Source organism: Pollachius pollachius (genome assembly GCF_949987615.1).
Source record: "Pollachius pollachius genome assembly, chromosome: 1".
NCBI classification, from domain to species: Eukaryota; Metazoa; Chordata; class Actinopteri; order Gadiformes; family Gadidae; genus Pollachius; species Pollachius pollachius.
This window is the reverse complement of record NC_136934.1, coordinates 3,915,694-3,939,180: the sequence shown is the minus strand read 5'-3', so window position 1 is coordinate 3,939,180 and position 23,487 is coordinate 3,915,694. Positions and strand designations below refer to the sequence as shown.

At 48.9% G+C, this 23,487-nt stretch overlaps 1 protein-coding gene across 1 annotated transcript; it reads left to right on the top strand.

The window, feature by feature from the left end:
* The first annotated feature begins 2,007 nt into the window (after positions 1 to 2,007).
* Positions 2,008 to 23,430, top strand: snrnp200 (small nuclear ribonucleoprotein 200 (U5)). The gene is made up of 43 exons (XM_079738294.1): positions 2,008 to 2,272; positions 2,463 to 2,626; positions 2,747 to 2,918; positions 3,025 to 3,217; positions 3,309 to 3,364; positions 3,482 to 3,580; positions 3,691 to 3,840; positions 3,948 to 4,047; positions 4,149 to 4,285; positions 4,381 to 4,458; positions 4,607 to 4,780; positions 4,876 to 5,013; positions 5,125 to 5,280; positions 5,591 to 5,761; positions 6,173 to 6,366; positions 6,856 to 6,979; positions 7,330 to 7,479; positions 8,107 to 8,349; positions 9,071 to 9,259; positions 9,961 to 10,158; positions 10,449 to 10,601; positions 10,695 to 10,775; positions 11,058 to 11,141; positions 11,255 to 11,361; positions 11,465 to 11,583; positions 11,723 to 11,877; positions 12,889 to 13,078; positions 13,450 to 13,623; positions 13,965 to 14,125; positions 14,638 to 14,865; positions 15,351 to 15,542; positions 15,969 to 16,147; positions 16,607 to 16,758; positions 17,365 to 17,473; positions 18,038 to 18,336; positions 19,054 to 19,218; positions 19,701 to 19,822; positions 19,930 to 20,073; positions 20,476 to 20,652; positions 21,601 to 21,761; positions 22,264 to 22,345; positions 22,632 to 22,724; positions 22,852 to 23,430. The coding sequence occupies exons 1-43, from the start codon at positions 2,228 to 2,230 to the stop codon at positions 22,999 to 23,001; spliced, it is 6,408 nt and encodes a 2,135-aa protein (XP_079594420.1). The 5' UTR covers positions 2,008 to 2,227; the 3' UTR covers positions 23,002 to 23,430.
* Positions 23,431 to 23,487: the final 57 nt, after the last annotated feature.

The following is a 23,487-nucleotide window of genomic DNA, read 5'->3' as shown; positions in this document are numbered from 1 at the left end:
CAGCAGCAAACGTCCAAAACCCTCATTCCCCCTGCCCCCCTTTATTTCAGAGCGATGGGACAAATCAAAGCCTTGGACCACCTGAACCGAGGGGCCGGGCAGGAGCTCAAGATCCAGATGGATTTTGAGGTGGAGCCGCTGTCCATCAGATTCCTCCGGACATTTCGAGAAGTTCTGAAATTTGTTTTCTTTAGCTACACCGTATTGTTTGGCGCCTTGCTCCTGGCCCGATGGACGACCTACTTCATGGTTGGGAAGAAATAAAGAGAAAAGGAGGAGAAGATTACATCACTCTCTCTCTCTCTCTCTCTCTCTCTCTCTCCATATGGCTTAAAGGTTCCATCTCAAAGTGGTTGTACAGTCGTCATGTCATTCAACACACCACAGGAACTACATATTAGTGTATTCAATAGTTTATTCAGCACTTTTAGCCTTTTTCTCAAGTCAATGTCATTGATGAAATCATCAAATCTTGTAAAAAGCTTGTCATTAACTGTATGCAAAAGCATCAAATGCTATATTAAAAGAAATGGAATAGTGCATATGGGTCAGATCAGAGTTACCGTTTGGGTTTGCCAACTGTAGGCCTCATGATGGTTGAGGATAATTTATTGTTTGGCGGCCTTTCCTCGATACAGAACATGATTCAGAAAACGACTACACCTATTTCATCTGCCTCCTGTGGACGATGAAGCAGGCTTCTTTTGATCCAGACTGATGTGAAGTCTGTAGACGTCCGCTGTCCAGGCTCTGTGGACCCAATGCCTCACCTAGGGACCCAAACTTCCTTACTGCTCTGTTCACATCGAGTACTTATCTCCTCCAGTGGGAAACTGCTTTGTGTCCGAAAGGAATCAGACAGCTGTCTGTTCCTCTTAACCAATATATTTGAACTGGTACTTTGGGAGTAAAAACCTGCCCATTTTGTGCTGACTGAATGCTTCTACATTTGTTCAAGTGACTTTGTATGATTTATTTTAGAATTAAATTATTGTCTTGAATTGTATAGTTGTATTTATTTGTTGGCTGTGATTATTTTCAGATACACAATGCTATAAAACAATTCTTTATGATACATGCAATATCATGTCCGTCTACTTACAATTGTAATTCACTAAGGCTATTTATAACTTAAGTATTTTTAAAATAGCTGCCCAATAAGCCTCACTGCAAGCTATATTAAATACAATATTTGTATGTGTATGTTGATACTTTTCAGCCTCTCCTGCGGGTATTTTAAAGGAGCACAGAAACATCTGTAATGCAATGTAATGGTCACACATCTTAAAAATAGTACTAACACTCCTAGTAAAAATGTACCAAAGTATTTTTTTATAAATCCAAACGTAAGGCTGTCCAATTAACAATTAACATATGTCTTGGCTGCCTAACCCAGGCACCGCTGTGGTTACTGTTGAGTAGCTTTCTGTCTCTGGCTAAGGAGATACTGTGGGGTTCACAGGCAGGTTAGGCTTGATTTGTGAGTGGTTGCAGGTCAGCCTGTTCGCTGAACCTGCAGTAGCTGTATTGAATAGGATTGACTATCGATGACTGCACCCCGGTCCCCTCTGTGGGGGTCTGTTGTTGTCCCTAGCCCATGTTGGAGGCCTTGGCCGCCTGGTCACTCCACTGATTGTCATCATCTTCTTGGGACTTAACCCTGAAACCACATTAGAGTTCTAAACCCTAACCCCACGACCAAACCCTAACCCTCAAACCAGACCCATCCTAATTGAAATGCCTATTCAATACAGTGAAACGTGTTCCTCCAAGACAATTCCGTTTGAATCACATCCACCAGCTTAACTTGTAACTTTAACATGTATTATTTTTATTCTGGTTTAGCACAGGAAAAGCTTTTACTTAGCTGTCAGCATTGTCAGCGCAGTTCCCGCAGTTCCCTACCAACCACTAGGGGCGCTGTTATTTTCCGGTGACCTAATAAGACCCTTGTTGTGTTCTCTTGGGCACCGGAACCGGAAACGACGGCAGAATATTGTTGTTGCACCTTGCGCCCGTGTGCTTTACTCGTAACGTACGGAGAACGCATTTTCATTGACTGAATCTTTCAAGCGATATCACATGCTAAAGTTATAAAAACACGGATGCACCTCGTCTTCGTATGAGCTGGACAGAGTAAACATAACTCTGTGTCTTTTTTGGGATTGTATTGGTCTAAAAGTGCGGCAACGTAGCACTTAGCTACAGCTAGCTAAACAGCTCCACCATGGCGGATGTAACCGCACGTAGCCTGCAGTATGAGTACAAAGCGGTAAGAGAGCTTAAACACTACTTTCGGATCGGCATGATACTTTATATGTAAATACTTAAGTACTTACGTTTTCCACGCATGCGTATACGCGTTTGTATAAAATATTGTTTTCTGTTTCACCGCGCTGAGCAGAACTGTTCAGAGCCATGCCGGTGAGCGCTCTTAACCTCTCCTTACGTGATCTCTCCAGAACTCCAACTTGGTGTTGCAAGCGGATCGCTCGCTGATAGACCGGACCCGGCGAGATGAGCCGACCGGAGAGGTTCTCTCCCTGGTGGGGAAGCTGGAAGGCACCAAGATGGGAGACAAGTCGCAAAGGACCAAGCCTCAGATGCTGGAAGAGAGGCGTGCAAAGTCAGTGCCATTTCTTCTTCTGTTCTGTACACTTACCCTTTGTAACAGTTTTGTAGGTTTGAACGTCTTGTCTGAGGTCAGATGACTTATTGATACGCGATCCCTGTCTGAACTCTGCAGGAGGCGAAAGAGAGACGAGGACAGACATGACATCAACAAAATGAAGGGCTTCACCCTCCTCTCTGAGGGCATCGATGAAATGGTGGGCATCGTGTACAAGCCCAAAACCAAAGAAACCAGAGAGACGTACGAGGTCCTGCTCAGCTTCATCCAGGCTGCGCTTGGCGACCAGGTACGAAATGCACCTACACTGCATCGTCGTCACGCACGCATGATCAACAGACGACAATTCCCGTCCATCCATTTGACTCACTTGTTTCGCTGCCCGTTGCGTCCAGCCACGTGACATTCTGTGCGGAGCGGCCGACGAAGTCCTGGCGGTGCTGAAGAACGAGAAGATGCGGGACAAGGAGAGGCGTCGGGAGGTGGAGCAGCTTCTGGGGCCGGCCGACGACACGCGCTACCACGTGCTGGTCAACCTGGGCAAGAAGATCTCCGACTACGGGGGCGACAAGGAGCTGCAGAACATGGGTATGTGCTCTCTTCCATTAAGACCCACTCGTCTCTTTTAACTGTTTCTTTGTGAGCGTCGCACTGATTGCCGTGTCGTTCCTCTCATCAGATGACAACATCGACGAGACGTACGGCGTGAACGTCCAGTTTGAGTCCGACGAGGAGGTGAGCTTTAAAGGATTTTCCATAAGAGTCGCCTACCAGCATTTGGGAGTTTTGAACTACAAGGAAGTATTTAGTGTTTTTCTGAGATCCAGTTTCTCTTTTCAATAATCTCCTCAGGAAGGGGATGAGGACCAGTTCGGGGAGGTGCGTGACGAGCACTCGGACGAGGACAGCGAAGGGGAGGAGGCCAACGTGGGCTGCTCCCTCTCTGCCAACGTAAGACCGCTCGGCTGTTCTCTGATCCTTGAAGCGAGATGGCGGCGCGACCGTCCCAGACGTACCCATTACTTGACCGAAAACTTTTTCTTAAATCTCGTTTTTTTCAGCTCGTCTCCGGCGACATGATGACGGCCAAGAAAAAGGACCTGCATCCTCGCGACATCGACGCCTTCTGGCTCCAGCGGCAGCTCAGCCGTTTCTACGACGACGCCATCGTCTCCCAAAAAAAAGCGGACGAGGTCCTGGACATCCTCAAGGTACACCCGTTGGTTTTTCTCTTTACTCTTGAAGGAAATTCGGAGGGGATCTTGTCTCGTTTGTTCTCTCCTAAACTCATTGTGTTGTTGTTTCCCGTGTCCCGCAGACCGCCAGCGACGACAGGGAGTGCGAGAACCAGCTGGTTCTGCTGTTGGGTTTCAACACGTTTGACTTCATCAAGATCCTCAGGCAGCATCGCCGCATGAGTAGGTCCTTCACGGTTCAGAACCACGCGAGCGCGCTTCGCCTGTTATCTTTACATCTTTTTCGGTATGGAGGTTAATCAATCTGTCGCCCCGACCCACAGTCCAGTACTGCACCATGCTGGCGAGTGCCCAGAGCGAGCCGGAGAAGGAGCGCATCACGGGGAAGATGGAGGCGGACCAGGAGCTGTCCAAGATCCTGTACCAGCTGCAGGAGACCGAGAAGGAGGACATCATTCGGGTAAGTCGCCCACCGGGCGTTTAGCTACCAGGTAACAGCCGCCTGTGGTCTCAATGGAAACCTGCTGTGGATATTAAATGAACGTTGTGTTTCAGGAGGAGAGATCTCGCCGCGAGAGGGTCAGAAAGTCCCGGGTGGACGATTTGGAATCCATGGACATTGACCACGGAGAAGTGAGTGATCCGCCACACATCGGTTTTATTCTGAGAATCCTGAGAGGGGGGTGAGGGCGGTTGGGGATTCTGTCCCTGCCGCCGATGAAGTATAGGTTCGGAGTGCAATGCATAGCGTGTGATTATGATTGGTGGTTCTGCCCTGCAGTCGATGACTCCCCGGCAGCTGTTGGATCTGGAGGACCTGGCCTTCACCCAGGGCAGCCACTTCATGGCCAACAAAAGGTGCCAGCTGCCAGACGGCTCCTTCCGCAAGCAGCGCAAGGGCTACGAAGAGGTCCACGTGCCCGCCCTCAAGCCCAAGCCCTTTGCGGACGACGAGGTACGTGTTCGAGACGGGGGGGGAAAAAATGTCTTTGTACGGCCCGGGATGGAAACGAAACATCCGTGACTTTACCGCCTACCGTGTGTTCCCAGGTGCTTCTCGGCATTGACAAGCTGCCGAAGTACGCTCAGGCCGGGTTTGAAGGGTTCAAGACGCTGAACCGCATCCAAAGCAAGCTGTTCAAGACCTCCATGGAGACAGACGAGAACCTGCTAGTCTGCGCCCCCACTGTGAGTCCGCCGTGCTTCACCAACTCTCTTCCTTCTGCTAAAAGGGGGTTGCTCAGCTACTCGGCTGGCGTTCCAGTGGCACGTTAATGACGGCCTCTTGTGTGCATACAGGGTGCGGGTAAAACCAACGTGGCGCTGATGGCCATGCTCAGGGAGATTGGAAAGCATATCAACCTGGACGGGACCATCAACGTGGACGACTTCAAGATCATCTACATCGCTCCCATGCGCTCCCTGGTACAGGAGATGGTGGGAAGCTTCAGCAAGGTGAGTCCCTCGATTTGGTCATTGATTTTTTTTGTGTTTGTGTTTGTCTGTATATCATTCATAATGGACAAAGCATTAGTGGCTTGGTTGGCTGAATCCAGTAGCTCACCAAGAAGGAGATATTCCTTGTAACAACACGGGTTAGATTCAGATCTGCGGTCTTAAGCTACATGTCATTCCTTCTCTCTTCCAACCCACATTCCTGTCTCTCTCCTCTCCTGTCCATAAAGGCAATAAAAGCACATTAAAGATGTTGACATAACGTGCCCTTTATAATTCCTAACCATCCCTGATCCATGTTCTCCCTCAGCGCTTGGCCAGCTACGGCATCACCGTCTCTGAGCTGACCGGAGACCACCAGCTGTGCAAGGAGGAGATCAACGCCACGCAGATCATCGTCTGCACCCCGGAGAAGTGGGACATCATCACACGCAAGGGGGGCGAGCGCACCTACACCCAGCTCGTGCGGCTCATCATCATCGTAAGTCACCCCCCCCCATAACATTTTGTTCAATTCATAATGTATTTACCAGGGGTCTAACTGAAATGATGAACTGTATTCCAAATGCACTCGATTAAGAGATTCTGAAAAGCGGAAGATTCTGTTGTGACTCGATTCCTCCCAGAGCTCCACTTAAAATGTCTGCATTAAGGCAGAAAACAAAGAACAGTAGAATGTACAGAAAAACACAGAATGGTGTCATTATTTACGAAGAAGGCGACTATCTCACAGAGAAGTATCCATCTGGAATATAACCGTGACTTGAAAATCGAAGGATCGGACACAATCGGAGGATTGTGACAAACCGCTGCACCCTTAGCACACGTTCTTAGCGACACTGTCCAACCACCAACCGGCCCTCGATACGTGACCCCATACGCCCTGCTTCAGGATGAGATCCACCTGCTGCACGACGACCGCGGCCCGGTGCTGGAGTCTCTGGTGGCCCGGACCATCCGCAACGTGGAGCTCACCCAGGAGGACGTGCGTCTGATTGGCCTCAGCGCCACGCTGCCCAACTACGAGGACGTGGCCACCTGCCTGCGCGTGGACCCTGCCAAGGGCCTCTTCTACTTCGACAACAGGTGGGCCCTATAGTGTAGTTGGTGCGGTTTACATACAACACACTAGCTTGTCCCCATGGGCTGTGTGCTGTAGTTAGTGTTTTCTATATCACACACTAATGAGCGTGTGATGTGTAGTTGGTGTGGTTTGTATACAACACACTAGCTTGGCCCCATGGACTGTGTGCTGTAGTTAGTGTTTTCTATATCACACACTAATGAGCGTGTGTTGTGTAGTTAGTGTGTTTTATATTTAATACACTTACTTGCCACCATAGTGTGTGCGTTGTAGTTTGTGTGTTTTATATAGAATAAACTAACTTTGCCTTATAGTGTGTGTGATGTAGTCAGGGTGTTTCAAATGCATCACACTGAGTGTCGTTTATAATTAGTGTTTTTTTTTAATATGTAACCTTTGAAAAGAGTCCTTGCGTGTCTAAGAATAGCGCAGCAGAAACCCATACCTCATTGTGATTGGTGAATAACGCCCTGTGGGTGTGTTTCCGGTAGCTTCCGCCCCGTGCCCCTGGAGCAGACCTACGTGGGCATCACAGAGAAGAAGGCCATCAAGCGCTTCCAGATCATGAATGAGATCGTCTACGAGAAGATCATGGAGCACGCCGGGAAGAACCAGGTGGGTGACCTCATCCAAAAAAGACCTCAGGATAGCCCATTATTATGGTTATTTTATAATATTTAGAATAAATATTTCAGATCTTCCTGCTCTCTTCCTGTTCCATTTTTAGTATCATAAATTACTTATACATTGGAAAATTACATTTGTTTTACATTTCATTTTCTTGTTACATTATCATCTAAGTTCTCTTCTTTGCATGCTGAGGGCACTAGACAAAATAAATGTAGGACACTAGCACTTTGTAGAAGCACATTGTCTACCTCTTCAGTGATGCCTGTGATTGCCCCTCCGCTCCACCCCACACCTTCTGATCTTCCCACCACACCCACGGCCCCATTCTCCCTCAGGTGCTGGTGTTTGTCCACTCCCGCAAGGAGACGGGCAAGACGGCGAGGGCCATCAGGGACATGTGCCTGGAGAAGGACACCCTGGGGCTGTTCCTCAGGGAGGGCTCTGCCTCCACCGAGGTGCTCAGGACTGAGGCCGAGCAGTGCAAGGTAAGCCCCCCCTGGAGACTGTGGCCATATAACTGCACACCGTTATGTTAGCAAAAGCCACTTCATATGTATATTAGGACTGTCAAGTGACTATTGAATGGTGATTTTAATTTAACGTGACATTTTTGGCACATAGTTATTCGTGATTAGTCGCCAATTTTTCTATCTGTTCAAAATGGACTGTAGTTGGCCTTTTTCAAGGTTTGAATACTCTTAATATGGGAGTGGATAAAATAGGCTAGCTTAATGCAAATGTATTTCTATTTTATTGGAAATCAAGTGAGAACAAAAGTTTAATCCAACTGATTTATTGATGATTTACAATTATGTCATTGACGTGGGAAAATAAAAACCAACCATCATCTTCAATGTAAAAGGACCTCACTTGTAAGCTAAGACCTATAGTCTAATTTGATGGACTCGATGGACGAATTACAAACTACAAACAAACAAAAATTAGAAATCTATCAAGGATCCTCATCACTTTATACACTCTACTCGATGCTGTCCTAGACGATGACATCATCTTTGTAGTACCTACTGACCCAGCCTAGTACCTGCTGCAGTAGTGATAGTAGTAGAAGTAGCATTAACGTTGCTAAACCTCCGGTCCTTGCTCTCTCCCAGAACCTGGAGCTGAAGGACCTGCTGCCCTACGGCTTCGCCATCCACCACGCCGGCATGACCCGTGTGGACCGTACCCTGACGGAGGACCTGTTCGCCGACAAGCACATCCAGGTGCTGGTGTCCACGGCCACGCTGGCTTGGGGGGTCAACCTGCCCGCCCACACCGTCATCATCAAGGGCACGCAGGTGTACAGCCCGGAGAAGGGCCGCTGGACGGAGCTGGGGGCCCTGGACATCCTGCAGGTGGGTAGGGACGGGGACAGGGGGGGCTCTCACCTGAGCCGCTCGGCGTGTTGAAACAAAGCACGGCGGGCCTTCTCTCGAGTGTACGGTTCATTAAGGGTGGTCCGTCGTGGTCTGCGGAAAAGGGCGCTGCGGTTGGTTTCGTTAGGGCTGGGTGATTAATCAAATTTTGATCACGATTTTGATTTTGGCGTCAAACGATTTGACCATTTTGTGTATTTTTTTTTAAGGCAAAAATCAAAGTTCTCAGTTACAAAGTGTTTTTTGGGAGGGAAAGGCTGAATAAATAAATCATGTTTTCAAACTCAAAAATATTGAGTTCGGTTGAATAATCATGATTTCAATATTGACCAAAATAATCGTCATTATGATTTTTTCCATAATCGAGCAGCCCTCGATTTCGTTATAGGGGAGGGCTTTAATTTGACTTCCACGCAGCTAATTAGTTTGATTTAGATTTTGTTATGTTTGTTTTTTATGATTGCAAAAGCGATTGGATAAATAATTCCACGTGTGTTCTGAAGGCAATCAAGCGTCTCCTGACCAACTTTTCTAACCAAATCAGGTCATAGTTTGCTCTTTGATATACTGCAGCGTGAACACCAATGGAACCAGGGTGAACATGCAACACTCAAAGTCTTTATCCGTCTGTGGAGAAACGCAGCCTGCATCGGGCCGTGGCGCTGATGTGTGACCCTGTTGTGTGTTCGCTGTGGTTCAGATGCTGGGTCGTGCCGGCCGTCCCCAGTACGACACCAAGGGGGAGGGCATCCTGATCACGTCCCACGGCGAGCTCCAGTACTACCTGTCCCTGCTCAACCAGCAGCTGCCCATCGAGAGCCAGATGGTGGCCAAGCTGGCCGACATGCTCAACGCCGAGATCGTGCTGGGCAACGTGCAGAACGTCAAGGTGGGCGGCGGCACCTCACTCACTCAGTCGCTCACTCACTCACTGTCACTCTGCCCCTACTCACTCACTCACTCTGTCGCTCACTTACTCTGACACCCACTCAATCATTTACTCTGTCACTTACCCACTCACTCCCTCACTCAGACACTCACTGTCACTCTGTCACTCACTCACTCACTGTCACTCACTTACTCTGTCACCCACTAAATCATTCACTTTGTCACTTACTCGCTCTCTCACTCACAGATACTGTCACTCCCACACTCACTCACACACTCACTCATTCCGTCACTCACACACTCAATCTCACTCACTCACTCACTCACTCACTCACTCACTCACTCACTCACTCATTCTATCACTCACTCACACACTCACTCATTCTGTCACTCACGCACTCACTCACTCACTCACTCAGTCAGTCACTCACTCACTCATTCTATCACTCACTCACTCACTCACTCACTCACTCACTCACTCACTCACTCACTCACTCACTCTGAGACGAAAGGTTCTGCTCCACCTCATTCCTTGAGAAGATGAATGGTACTAAATTAGGAGTACCATTCATCATTATGTCAGTAAGTGGCTTCGGATGAAAGCCTCGGCTGAATGAATCAACGTTGTACACGGTGACATAATGATGTGAAGCCAGCCGTCGGGTTCACACGTCGCTCCCCCCCCCCCCCCCCCCCCCCCAGGACGCGGTCAACTGGCTGGGCTACACCTACCTGTACGTGCGCATGCTGCGCAACCCCACGCTGTACGGCGTCTCCCACGACGACCGCAGCGCCGACCCCCTGCTGGAGCGCCGCCGCATGGACCTCATCCACACGGCCGCCAACGTGCTGGACAAGAACAGCCTGGTCAAGTACGACAAGCGCTCCGGGAACTTCCAGGTACGGCCGATGCTCCCCTCCCAACAAGCCGTTAAGTTATTTAAAGGTGATTCATTTATTTATGTTTTGGAGACGTTTACTTCGAAGAGCCATTAGCTGGTCTTTGGCTCTCATTGGTTAAACTTCAAATTAGGTTGAAGTTGACTTTGTGATTTTATTAGACTAAAATCCATGCATGCACTTTAAGGCAAACATTTCCCCCTGAAAAAGCCCCATTTTAAATGTAATGATGCCGTTATCGAGCATTGGTCCATGTTATAAAGATACCATTCCACCCCCTCCTCCTTCAGGTGACAGACCTGGGCCGCATCGCCAGCCACTTCTACATCACCCACGACTCCATCCAGACCTACAACCAGCTGCTGAAGCCCACGCTCAGCGAGATCGAGCTCTTCCGCGTCTTCTCCCTGTCCTCCGAGTTCAGGAACATCACCGTGAGAGAGGTAAGGCCTACAGCAAGAAGCCAGGTGTATTGGGACCCAGCCCACCTGTAAGGTCGACCGTCCACCAACTGAGTGATGTACCTTGTTTTTTAGGAGGAGAAGTTGGAGCTCCAGAAGCTTCTGGAAAGGGTTCCCATTCCAGTCAAGGAGAGCATTGAAGAACCCAGCGCAAAGGTACCGTCTAATTTATGAACATTTGAGGCAAAATATAAATCGACTGAAATGGCCTCGTATTTTTTAAACATTGTGATTTCTCTGTTAACATATTTGCAAGAAATTTAACATATAATTTGCTATTAATTTGTACAATTGGACCAGATTTCTTTTAATTTAAAATATGCAATTGTGTTATTCTAATATCCTGACCCAATGCTCCTTCGTGTTTTCTACAATGGTTTGTACAGCTAGCTTAAAGTGTCTGTAATTAAAAAGCTCTCCATTGTGTGGTGTTCCCAGATCAACGTCCTGCTGCAGGCCTACATCTCCCAGCTCAAACTGGAGGGCTTCGCCCTCATGGCCGACATGGTGTACGTCACCCAGGTGAGCCCTGACCTCCACACGTGACCTCCACACGCTGCATCCTCCTCCACGCGGTTCACCGTCACCGCTGTTGGGACATTTCTAAACCAACCGCGTGTGTGTGTCCACTCCAGAGCGCTGGACGACTGATGCGCGCCATCTTTGAGATCGTGCTGAGCCGGGGCTGGGCGCAGCTCACGGACAAGACCATGAACCTCTGCAAGATGATCGACAAGAGGATGTGAGTCCGCCCGGCGCCGTCCTTTTGCCTGACGTGGTACTTTATACCAATCGACTGGTCATTTGAATGGGATGCTCACCGGCGTTTGTGGTTTCTCCTCTAGGTGGCAGTCCATGTCGCCGCTGCGCCAGTTCAGGAAGCTGCCGGAGGAGGTGATCAAAAAGATCGAGAAGAAGAACTTCCCCTTCGAGCGCCTCTATGACCTGAACCACAACGAGATCGGTGACCATTGCGGCCTCCTTATTATTCCAGCGAATTGATACCGATCAACATCGATCAAGAACGATTGATTCATTCTATAGAAACGCTTCTTCCTTTTTGAATCGAGACTCACTGCAAACGTGTCTTCCTCCTCTTCCAGGTGAGCTGATCCGCATGCCCAAGATGGGGAAGACCATCCACAAGTACGTCCACCAGTTCCCCAAGCTGGACCTGGCCGTCCATCTACAGCCCATCACCCGCTCCACGCTCAAGGTGGAGCTGACCATCACCCCAGACTTCCAGTGGGACGACAAGGTCAGCAACAGCCTGGTACCCTGCACCTTAGGGCAGGGATAGACGCTGATATTTGAGCATATATAAGTACTGGGCCGGGGGCCGCCAAGCTACTAAACTACTCAATTCATTGCTGGTGTCCAAAATGCAAACTTGTATAAAAATACAGACAATGCCATTTAACGCAACTTTACACAGCTTCACTGACTTTTCAATAAATATAGTCATTAATGGAATGAAAAAACATAACTTTTTATCCAAGTTAAAAAATTCAAGATCGTTGTTAACATATTATAGATTTTTTTTTTCTCAGTCTCCAAGTTCAGTCTCTTTTTCCCGCCCACAGTGGTGCCCGAGTCAGTCAGGTGCGCAATAAATAAAAAAGCATATCAGAAAAGCAGCAGAAAACCTATAATACATGCCTATGGTTTGTGGTATTTTGAAACCTACAACCCTGTTTTTACCTCTCCTCCGGCCTAAAGTAAATGTGGCTCTATTTTGCAAAAAAACACGGTAATGGGAAATGGGTGAGCAGGGGGATGATTGATGTGTTTCCATCTATTTTATGAGAAAAAATCCATAGCACAATGTTCCCATAAAAGTGAGGCTCGCTTAAAGTAATCTCTTTACTCTGCTGCAGAGTTGGAGCGATTAACCCTGCAGCCTTTCCCGTCTACACGACGGGATTAGTTCTAGAGCACATTTCGAGCAAACATGCATATCCAACCATTTCAACGGATAGCAAGGTCTAATAGGAAAGCTAGAAACGACTAGCCACGTAAGGAACCACGTAAACAGTATCGCTGTTTATCACGATCGTGGTCATGTTAAATGTAGGTAACCACTAGTGATAAGATTCCAACCACCTGAATCTCCCCCCCACCTCCCCCCCGCACTGTAATGGGTATTGTGGCGGTAAGTACTTCCTATATGATGTCATGTCTATGGCAGATCAAGCTGCCTAATGTAAACTCATGAAGTTCTTTGACAGTGTTACACATGACTGACTCCCACCCGCTGCTCCCTGTGCAGATCCACGGATCCTCCGAGGCCTTCTGGATCCTGGTGGAGGACGTGGACAGCGAGGTCATCCTCCACCACGAGTACTTCCTGCTCAAGGCCAAGTACGCCCAGGATGAGCACCTGGTCACCTTCTTCGTGCCCGTGTTCGAGCCGCTGCCGCCGCAGTACTTCATCCGCGTGGCCTCGGACCACTGGCTCTGTAAGTCCCGCTGTAGCGCGTTGAACTGCGACATTGGCGCCGTGTGGCTCAGGAGGTGGAGCGGGTCGGCTGGTAACCGGAAGGTTGCCGGTTCGATCCCCGGCTCCTCCTCGCTGAGCGTCGAGGCGTCCCTGAGCAAGACACCTCACCCTCACTGATCCCGACGAGCTGGCTGTCGCCTTGCATGGTTGGCTCCGCCGTCGGAGTGTGAATGTGTGCATGAATGGGTGAATGTTGGGCAATATTGTAAAGCTTTGAACGGCCACTGGTTAGTCAAGCACTGTATAAATGCAGTCCGTTTACCGTTGACATGACACAAGCTCCATGATATATCTATGCCCATGTCTCACCTTCGCTCCCCTCCCCTCTAGCCTGTGAGACCCAGCTCCCGGTGTCGTTCCGTCACCTGATCCTCCCGGAGAAGTACCCCCCGCCCACGGAGCTGCTGGACCTGCAGCCGCTGCCCGTCACGGCCCTCAGGAACTCCGCCTTCGAGACCCTGTACCAGAACAAGTTCCCCTTCTTCAACCCCATCCAGACCCAGGGTAAGGCCCTTCGCTAACCCTTTAAGTTCAGAGATCCTCTATTGCTTTGTGTCAACATGGATGGTTACGGTCTGCATAGTTCTCCCTGACCTGTATCCGGGGACCTGTATCAGGTCAGGGGGTACTGTGTTTCCAATGTAGTACTTGCCAAATGTTATTTTTTAATTGTTACCTGTGCAACTAGCCTGTTGCTGGGCTTTGATTATTTACTGATTATTTGAAACTTATTTTTTGTTTCATTCATAATTATTATTTCTGATTCCTCATTATGTTCGAAGTCTTTTTCATTTTGTTTTACTTTATCGTTTTATGTATCTATAACGCCATGCGTTTCCCCCTAGTGTTCAACGCCGTGTACAACAGCGACGACAACGTGTTTGTGGGCGCCCCCACCGGCAGTGGGAAGACCATCTGCGCCGAGTTTGCCATTCTGAGGATGCTGCTGCACAACGCAGAGGGCCGCTGTGTGTACATCACCCCCATGGAGGCCCTGGCCGAGCAGGTACGCCTACATTTAGGGCCTTTACCCAAAGGGTACTGTACTGTCGGTACAGTAAGGACGTTAATAGAACCCAGTGCTAGAACACTTGGTTACAATGCAACAAAGACGTTCACAATGCAACAAAGATAGCTAAGATAAGATGCTAAACAATGCTTAGTACTGTTTAATTGCCAGGATGTACAACATACAATAAGTGTGTACATTAATTGCCAGAACGTACACCATACAATAAATGCATACATTAAGTGCCAGGACGTACAACATACAATAAGTGCATACATTAAGTGCCAGGACTTACAAAATACAATAAGTACATTCATTAAGTGCCAGGACATTCAACATACAATAAGTGCGTAAGAGGAGTGTGGGAGGGTCAAGGCTATACAGAGTAGGTGAACTCTGAATAACAGCCTTGAACATTGCTTTACATCTGACTATCGGAAGAGACCCAGAGCTGCCCGAAATTAGGAAAGAAGGAAAATCAACTAAATTCCCTGCCGTCCTTCCTTAAGGTATTCCTGGACTGGCACCAGAAGTTCATGGACCTCCTGAACAAGAAGGTGGTGCTGCTGACCGGCGAGACCAGCACCGACCTGAAGCTCCTGGGGAAGGGGGACATCATCGTCAGCACCCCCGACAAGTGGGACATCCTGTCCCGCCGCTGGAAGCAGAGGAAGAACGTCCAGAACGTCAGCCTCTTCATCGTGGACGAGACCCACCTTATTGGAGGAGAGAACGGGGTAAGATCAACATGCTGCCCATCCCATTGGTCGCACCACAATGTACTGCCCTGGTCTTTTGTAGGACTTGCTTGTAGTTGGAGGTAGGGCTGCTCGATTATGGAAAAATCATAATCACGATTATTTTGGTCAATATTGAAATCATGATTATTCAAATGATTATTTTTGGAGTTTGAAAACATGATGAATTTACTCAGCATGTCTCTCCCAAAAAACACTTTGTAACTGAGAACTTTGAAATTTTGCCTTAAAAAAATACACTAAATGTTCAAAAAGAAAATGTTGTACAGATATGTATACAGCTGCTCTGCACTTTCTATAAAACATTCAATAAAATAAATAAATAATGATAATCGAAAACCCGATTATATTCGTTTTGTGATCGTTTGACGCAAAAAACGAAATGGCGAATCCAAAATGGATTAATGTCCCAGCCCTGGTCGAAGGAGTCTCTAACGGACGGCGTTCTCTCCCCCCCCCACCAGCCTGTGTTGGAGGTCATCTGCTCCAGGATGCGCTACATCTCGTCCCAGATCGAGCGGCCCATCCGCATCGTGGCCCTCAGCTCCTCCCTGTCCAACGCCAAAGACGTGGCCCACTGGCTGGGCTGCAGCACCACGGCCACCTTCAACTTCCACCCCAACGTCAGACCTGTACCCCTGGAGCTTCACATTCAGGTACGGCCCCCGAACCTAATCTGGTCCTGCCGGACTCTCGTACTTCACTTCATTTGCACAGAGAGTCTGGCCACTCTCCATTGACAAACGTTAACTCACTTGAAGGCGGGCGTCTGTTGGAGTTTAAAATGATTGGATCTGCTCGGTGCCGCTCTGGACCTGCCGTAACCAATCGCTAACGTTTGACTACAACTGAAAGTAGCGGCACGACCTCGACGTCATTGTTCTCGGCCACTCCCTCTGTTCCCTGATTGGACCGGCAAAATCTGGCCGGAGAAAACCCGCGAATAGACCGCAAACCCAGACATAGTAGAAATGAAAATATAGCGGAAGTAAAACACCAACCGAAAAACACGCTCCGAACCCCGGCCCTACAGAGGAGAACCCGGCGTGACTGGTTTCTGAATGTTTTCCTCCTCCTGGCAGGGCTTCAACGTGAGCCACACCCAGACACGCCTGCTGTCCATGGCCAAGCCGGTGTACCACTCCATCATGAAGCACTCCCCGACCAAGCCGGCGCTGGTGTTTGTGCCGTCCCGCCGGCAGACCCGCCTCACCGCCATCGACATCCTGACCTTCTGCGCGGCCGACGTCGTCCCACAGAGGTCAGTCCGGGGTAGAAACACTAGAATGTTGTCGTTTAATGGAACGTTTTTAAGGGGTTAATAACCCTGGTTCTAGCAAAATAACTTCTAGCCACAGGTGTTAGGGAGTGGGAGGTGAGCAATTTTAGAAAAGAACGCTTTGGGTTCCAGAGGAGCAAGGGTGAAGGACTGTCAAACGTCAAGACGTCACACTTGCTCAAGCAGGGTGTGCAGACAATGAATACTAGCACTGTGGGAAAGCGTTTACAGCCAGAAAGAGCAGACTTCGTTTTTTCTTTTGAGATCCCCCCCCCCCCTCAACTTTATACATTTTGGTAAAAAAAAGAAAACGGAAACATCACCCATGCTTTGTGAGACCCCAATCGAACCATTTTCCACCAAAACAAGTGATATGGGGGTTTACCTGCCACTTCGATAACGGGACCGCACCATGGATATTAACCCCGTCTCCTCCTGAAGGTTCCTGCACTGCGCGGAGAAGGACCTGGCGCCCTTCCTGGAGAAGATCAACGACGCCACGCTGAAGGAGACGCTGGCCAACGGCGTGGGCTACCTGCACGAGGGCCTGTCCACCGGCGAGCGACGCATCGTGGAGCAGCTCTTCAACTCTGGTGGGTGCTCTACGGCTCTCTCCCCCCGCGTCTGCTTCTGTTACTGCTACCAGTTCTACTATACTGCAACGGCTACTCCTATACTGCTACCAGTAGTATACTGCTGCTACTCCTACTAATATACTACTTCTACTTGTATACTGCTGAAACTATGACTAATGCTGCTACTACTGCCAGTACTCCTACTAATATACTACTTCTACTTGTATACTGCTGAAACTATGACTACTGCTGCTACTACTGCCACTACTCCTACTAATATACTACTTCTACTTGTATACTGCTGAAACTATGACTACTGCTGCTACTACTGCCAGTACTCCTACTAATATACTACTTCTACTTGTATACTGCTGATACTACTGCTGCTACTACTACTACTGCTGCTACTTCGATACCGCTACGTCTACTACTTTTATACTGCTATGACTACTACTTTTATACTACTAGTACTCATTTTATACTACTAGTACTACTATAGTACTTCTATACTACTGCTAAGACTACTATCAATTCTATCCTGCTGCCACCACTTCTCCTTGAGTGCGTCCATGTCCCTGAATGTCCCGCTCGTCCTCTGCCCCCCCCTCCCTCCCTCCCTCCCAGGTGCGGTCCAGGTGGTGGTGGCGTCCCGCTCGCTCTGCTGGGGCACCAACATCGCCGCCCATCTGGTCGTCGTCATGGATACCCAGTACTACAACGGCAAGATCCACGCGTAAGTCTCGAGGACACGGACACTTGACCCGCCGGCTGGGTTTGCCCGGCCTCTGCAGTCGATGGAACCAGAATCATTTATTACAATCTTATTGTCTTGTGCTTTGTACCTCAACACGCACATAGCAGCAACAATACAACATATGGTAAATAGACACATTTAGTTAAAAATATATAAAATGAGTCAAAATAAGTAAGAAAAAAGTTTAAAAAAAATTAACAAATGTAAAGTGTTTGAGTGATAGTGGTACCAGCCATGTTAAAGGGGACATATTATACCACCAGGTGTGAGTTTGATTAGCCTTACAAGCTGCTGTCAAATGATATAGATGAGCAACGTTTACCTTAGTCCACTGGGTAGGCTGGTAGACTGATCTATCCAGCACAGATCTAGGTGGACACGCCCACTAGTGATGTCATTTTGGGCAGATTTTCGAAACTGCTTGTGAGGCTAATCACACTGACACCTAGTGGTATAATATGTCCCCTTTAAAGATACGGAGCCACCATGTTAAAGAAGCGTTCCTCCGTGTGTGTGTGTGTGTGTGTGTGTGTGTGTGTGTAGATACGTGGACTACCCCATCTACGACGTCCTCCAGATGGTGGGCAAGGCCAACCGGCCGCTGCAGGACGACGAGGGCCGCTGTGTCATCATGTGCCAGGGCTCCAAGAAGGACTTCTTCAAGAAGTTCCTGTACGAGCCGCTGCCGGTGGAGTCCCACCTGGACCACTGCCTCCACGACCACTTCAACGCCGAGATTGTCACCAAGACGGTGGAGAACAAGCAGGACGCTGTGGACTACCTGACCTGGACGTTCCTCTACCGCCGCATGACCCAGAACCCCAACTACTACAACCTGCAAGGTGGGTCTCCCTCTCTGTCTCCGTCTATCTCTGTAAGGGCTTCTCTGTCTGTCTGTCTGTCTCCCTCTATCTCCGTCTATCTCTGTAAGGGCTTCTCTGTCTGTCTGTCTGTCTGTCTCCCTCTATCTCCGTCTATCTCTCTGTAAGGGCTTCTCTGTCTGTCTGTCTGTCTGTCTGTCTGTCTGTCTCGCTTTCTGTCTCCCTCTCTGTAAGGGCTTCTCTGATTCTCTCCGTCTCCCTCTCTGTAAGGTTCTGAGTCTCTCTCTTTCTCTGTCTGTCTGTCTCCCTCTCTGTAAGGGCTTATGTGAGTCTCTCTCTGTCTGTCTGTCTCCCTCTCTGTAAGGGCTTCTGTGAGTCTCTCTCTGTCTGTCTGTCTCCCTCTCTGTAAGGGCTTCTCTGAGTCTCTCTCTCTCTCCCTCCGTCTCCCTCTCTGTAAGCTTCTGAGTCTCTCTCTGTCTGTCTGTCTCACTTTCTGACTCTGTGGGCTTCTCAGTCTCCCTCTCTGTCTGTCTGTCTCCCTCTCTGTCTGTCTGACTCCTTCTCTGTAAGCTTCTGAGTCTCTCTCCCTCTGTCGCCCCTCTCTGTCTCCATCTCGGTCTCTGTCCCTGTCTGTCTGTCGCTCTCTCTATCTCACCGTCTCTCTCTGTAAGGCCTTCTCTACGTTTCTCTGCGTCACCTTTGTCCTCATCCCGTTGCCGTGTCCCCGTCCCGTCCCAGGCATGTCCCATCGCCACCTGTCGGACCACCTGTCTGAGCTGGTGGAGAACACCCTCCACGACCTGGAGCAGTCCAAGTGCATCAGCATCGAGGACGAGGTGGATGTGGCGCCGCTCAATCTGGGCATGATCGCCGCCTACTACTACATCAACTACACCACCATCGGTCAGTAGCGGCCCCAGAGCCCGGCTATGCCATCCCATAATGTGACACACACGCATACCACATGCACACACACATACCACAAGCACACACACATACCACACACCCATACCACACACACGCACGCACCACACAATGGACACACACATACTGCACTCACACATACCACACGCACACACACGTACCACAAGCACACACACATACCACACACACCACACACCCATACCATACACACGCACGCACCACACACATGCACACACACATACTGCACTCACACATACCACACGCACACACACACATACCACAAGCACACACACATACCTCACTCGCACACACCCACACACGCATGCATGTGCAGGAGCAAAGAAGGCTGAACGCAGAAACTCGCTAAACATGGGGTAAAAAAAAATGATGCCTTCGAAAGCAATGCTTTCTAAAGAGCTGTTGGGTTTGATGGCTGTTTTTTTTTATCGTGCGTACTTCAGAGTTGTTCAGCATGTCTCTGAATGCCAAGACGAAGATCCGCGGGCTAATCGAGATCATCTCCAACGCCGCCGAGTACAACAACATTCCCATCAGGCACCACGAAGACACCCTGCTGCGCCAGGCAAGGACCCCCCCCCTCCCCGCATGGACCCCACCTCCGTTATTTAACCATCGTGAAATGACGACACCCCCCACTGAATCTCATCGATCCTCCGCTCTGTCTTTCAGCTGGCCCAGAAGGTGCCCCACAAACTGAACAACCCCAAGTTCAACGACCCCCACGTCAAGACCAACCTGCTGCTGCAGGCCCACCTGTCCAGGATGCAGCTCAGCGCAGAGCTGCAGTCAGACACCGAGGACATCCTGAGCAAGGCAAGGAAAACCCCTCATCAAAGCTCCCAAAATCAGGGAACCGCCATGACTGAATCCTACTAATCCTCCGGGCGGCGTGTGGCTTGGGAGGGACAGCGGGTTGGCTGGTAGCCGGAAGGTTGCTGGTTCGATCCCCGGCTCCTCCTATTGTGAGTGTCGAGGTGTCCCTGAGCAAGGCGCCTCACCCTAGACTGCTCCAGACGAGCTGGGTGTCGCCTTGCTCGGCTGACACCGACGTCGGTGTGTCAATGTGTGTATGAATGGGTGAACGTGAGGCAATATTGTGAAGTTCTTTGAGTGGCCACTGGTTAGAAAGCGCTGTATAAATGCAGTCCATTTAACATTTACCATAGCGCTCATGTGGGTTAACACTGTGTGTGTGTGTGTGTCCCTCCACTGCAGGCGGTGCGCCTGATCCAGGCCTGCGTGGACGTGCTGTCCAGTAACGGCTGGCTGAGCCCGGCCCTGGCTGCCATGGAGCTGGCCCAGATGGTCACCCAGGCCATGTGGTCCAAGGACTCGTACCTCAAGCAGCTGCCCTACTTCACCTCCGAGCACATCAAGAGATGCACCGACAAGGTTCGCCCTAGACGCTTGACCCTGCTGAAAGTACACTTGTTCCATACCGTTATCGAAACTCCTCCGGTACTGCCAAAGACGCAGTGTTGGGTATCGGCGAGTGTGCAAGTGAAGCTCATTCACCACACGGAAAAATAAAGATATCTCAAACACGTGCAGTGTTATGCTGCGGTCGGAGGTGGAAAGTCGGAATGGGAAAGTTGTCATCTCTGACCTACGTGTGTTCGAGCTACCAAGTCCGAAAAACACGGATGCTCATGCAAATGTATTCTAATTATAGATTATAAATGTAAAAAAGACAGTAAGTTAACCGGCTATACATTACTGTCATCGTAGAGAACCCTTCAATACGAACAAGTGTTATAAGTAGTTACAATGCTAGAATCTGTATCGGTATATATTTGGTATCGGCCAATAGTCAATAGCCTGGTCCTACCAGACTCTCGTACTTCATTTCATTCATACAGAGAGTCTGGACCTACTCAATTGATAAACGTTAACTCACTTGAAGGCGGGCGTCTGTTGAAGTTTAAAACTATTGGATCTGCCCTAGTGCCACTCTGGATCTGCCGTAACCAACCGGTAACGTTTGGCCGGGAATCACGTTGCGGGCAGGCTGTAAACAAACCAATCACCGTGCGTGAAGATGTCCGTCAACGAGAGCTGACTTTAGCGTCATCGATCTCAGCCAATCCCTCTGTTCGCTGATTGGACGCAGAAAATTTAGACTGAGAAAACCCACTAACATACCGCAGACCCAGACCTAGCACTGAAGGGAAATCCAAATTGAGCGGAAGTACTTAGGCGGGCGGAGCCAGGCTAGATAGTCAAGGTCAGGGAAAAAAAAAAAAGGTAACGGAACAACTCTAGCTGAAAGTAGTTCAGCGCTCCCAGCGGTTGTGTGGTCGAGGAGCCGGTGATCTGACCGCCGTCCCCTAACTATTCCAGGGCGTGGAGAGCATATTCGACATCATGGAGATGGAGGATGGGGACCGCAGCGGGCTGCTGCAGCTCTCCGACCCCCAGATGGCCGACGTGGCCCGCTTCTGCAACCGCTACCCCAACATCGAGCTGTCCTACGAGGTGGTGGAGAAGGAGAACATCAAGAGGTACGCCCGGGCAGCGGCTGACAAATACTGGAGGAATAGGACTAGTGATCGACTGATATTATCGGCCGATATTTGCGTTTTTTCACGTGTATCGGCGTCGGCTGATTTCTTTCCGCCATTTTATTTTATTTTTATATATTTCTTTCCTGGCATGATTTACAGACAATTCAATAAATGTTATTTTTTTAAATTGGGACTTTTTAATGACATTTTTAATCATTTTTAAATTTTTATGATGTAAATTGAGGGAGCAAAATCAGTATTGGCTCCAAATATTGGCTCAAGAAAATCGGTATGGGCATATCGGCTAAGGCTGATGAAAAAAGAATCAGTATCGTCCCTAATATATCCATATCGGTCTATCCCTAAATACGACCACTCTTTATCTAGGAGCAGGCTGTGTGGGTTTTGGTGTCCGACTGGTCTAAAGTATACATGTTTATGTGCAGCAAACATACATGTATGAATGTGGATTAAAGGTCTTTATGTTTCCTCTTTACAGCGGTGGACCTGTTCTGGTCCTGGTTCAGCTGGAGAGAGAGGAGGAGGTCACCGGACCCGTCATCGCACCGCTCTTCCCCCAGGTACGGTTCAGGGGGATTCAGAGCGTTGGTTGAAACGCGAGAGGCGCTGTCCCCACCTGTTGCAGTGTAGCTGTATCCAGAGGGCTAGGGTCTGAGAAGGAGTACGGGGTCAAACTGGCATTAAACATGCAGCTCCAGTCATTATACGGGCATTTCGTTTTTATTAGAACTTTTACTGAAAGGAAGGATTGTGGCCTGACTGTGAGATACAAATGGGTATCGTGCAGGATTAATGTGGAATTACCTTGCTGTGTGTTGACCAACCCTCATGTGTTTGTGGATTCAGAAACGCGAGGAGGGCTGGTGGGTGGTGATCGGAGACCCCAAGTCCAACAGTCTCATCTCCATCAAGAGGCTCACGCTCCAGCAGAAAGCAAAGGTCAGTGTGAAGAACCCAACGTGGAGACAGGTTGTCACCTGGCGTGGTCGATTTGAAGCGATCAGATTCCACCTGTCTCGGCTGTGACAGTTCCAATGATGGTCTTTCTTCTGTTAATCCTCTCTAGGTCAAGCTGGACTTTGTCTCGCCGGTGATGGGCGTCCACAACTACACGCTGTACTTCATGAGCGACGCCTACATGGGCTGTGACCAGGAGTACAAGTTCACCGTGGACGTGAAGGAGGCGGACAGCGAGGGAGACAGCGACTCTGACTAGACCGAGCCCATAGATGCACTCACACTGCAGTCGTGTCTCATCCCCATTGGTGGATCGTCTTTGTCCTGTTTTTACTGTAAATGGTTAAACCAGACTCTTGTCTCTTTTGGTAATTTCAATGGCATTTCTTTTTTTTGTATGACTTTGTTTCTTAGCAGTGGCCATCGCTTGTCTTGCATACACCCGTCTGATATTTTGTTGTACAGGATTGACTCGTCTAGTTTTTGTAAACTGACCTGTCCAAGAAGCAGATTCTCAATATATAAGGGCCAAAATACTTAAATACAAGGTCAATTTTGATAAGGCGTCAACAAATTATTTAACATCCCTGTTAATCCGGTCGATCTGTGCTGGGAAACTGAAGTGATCATTTGTAACTGCATTATTGTACTTGTTCTGGCCCAATTGTTTTTCAATAAAAAAATAATGCTAAAATGAAATAACTTAATAATTATTCACCGTCGAATTCATTTAATCTGTTCAGTT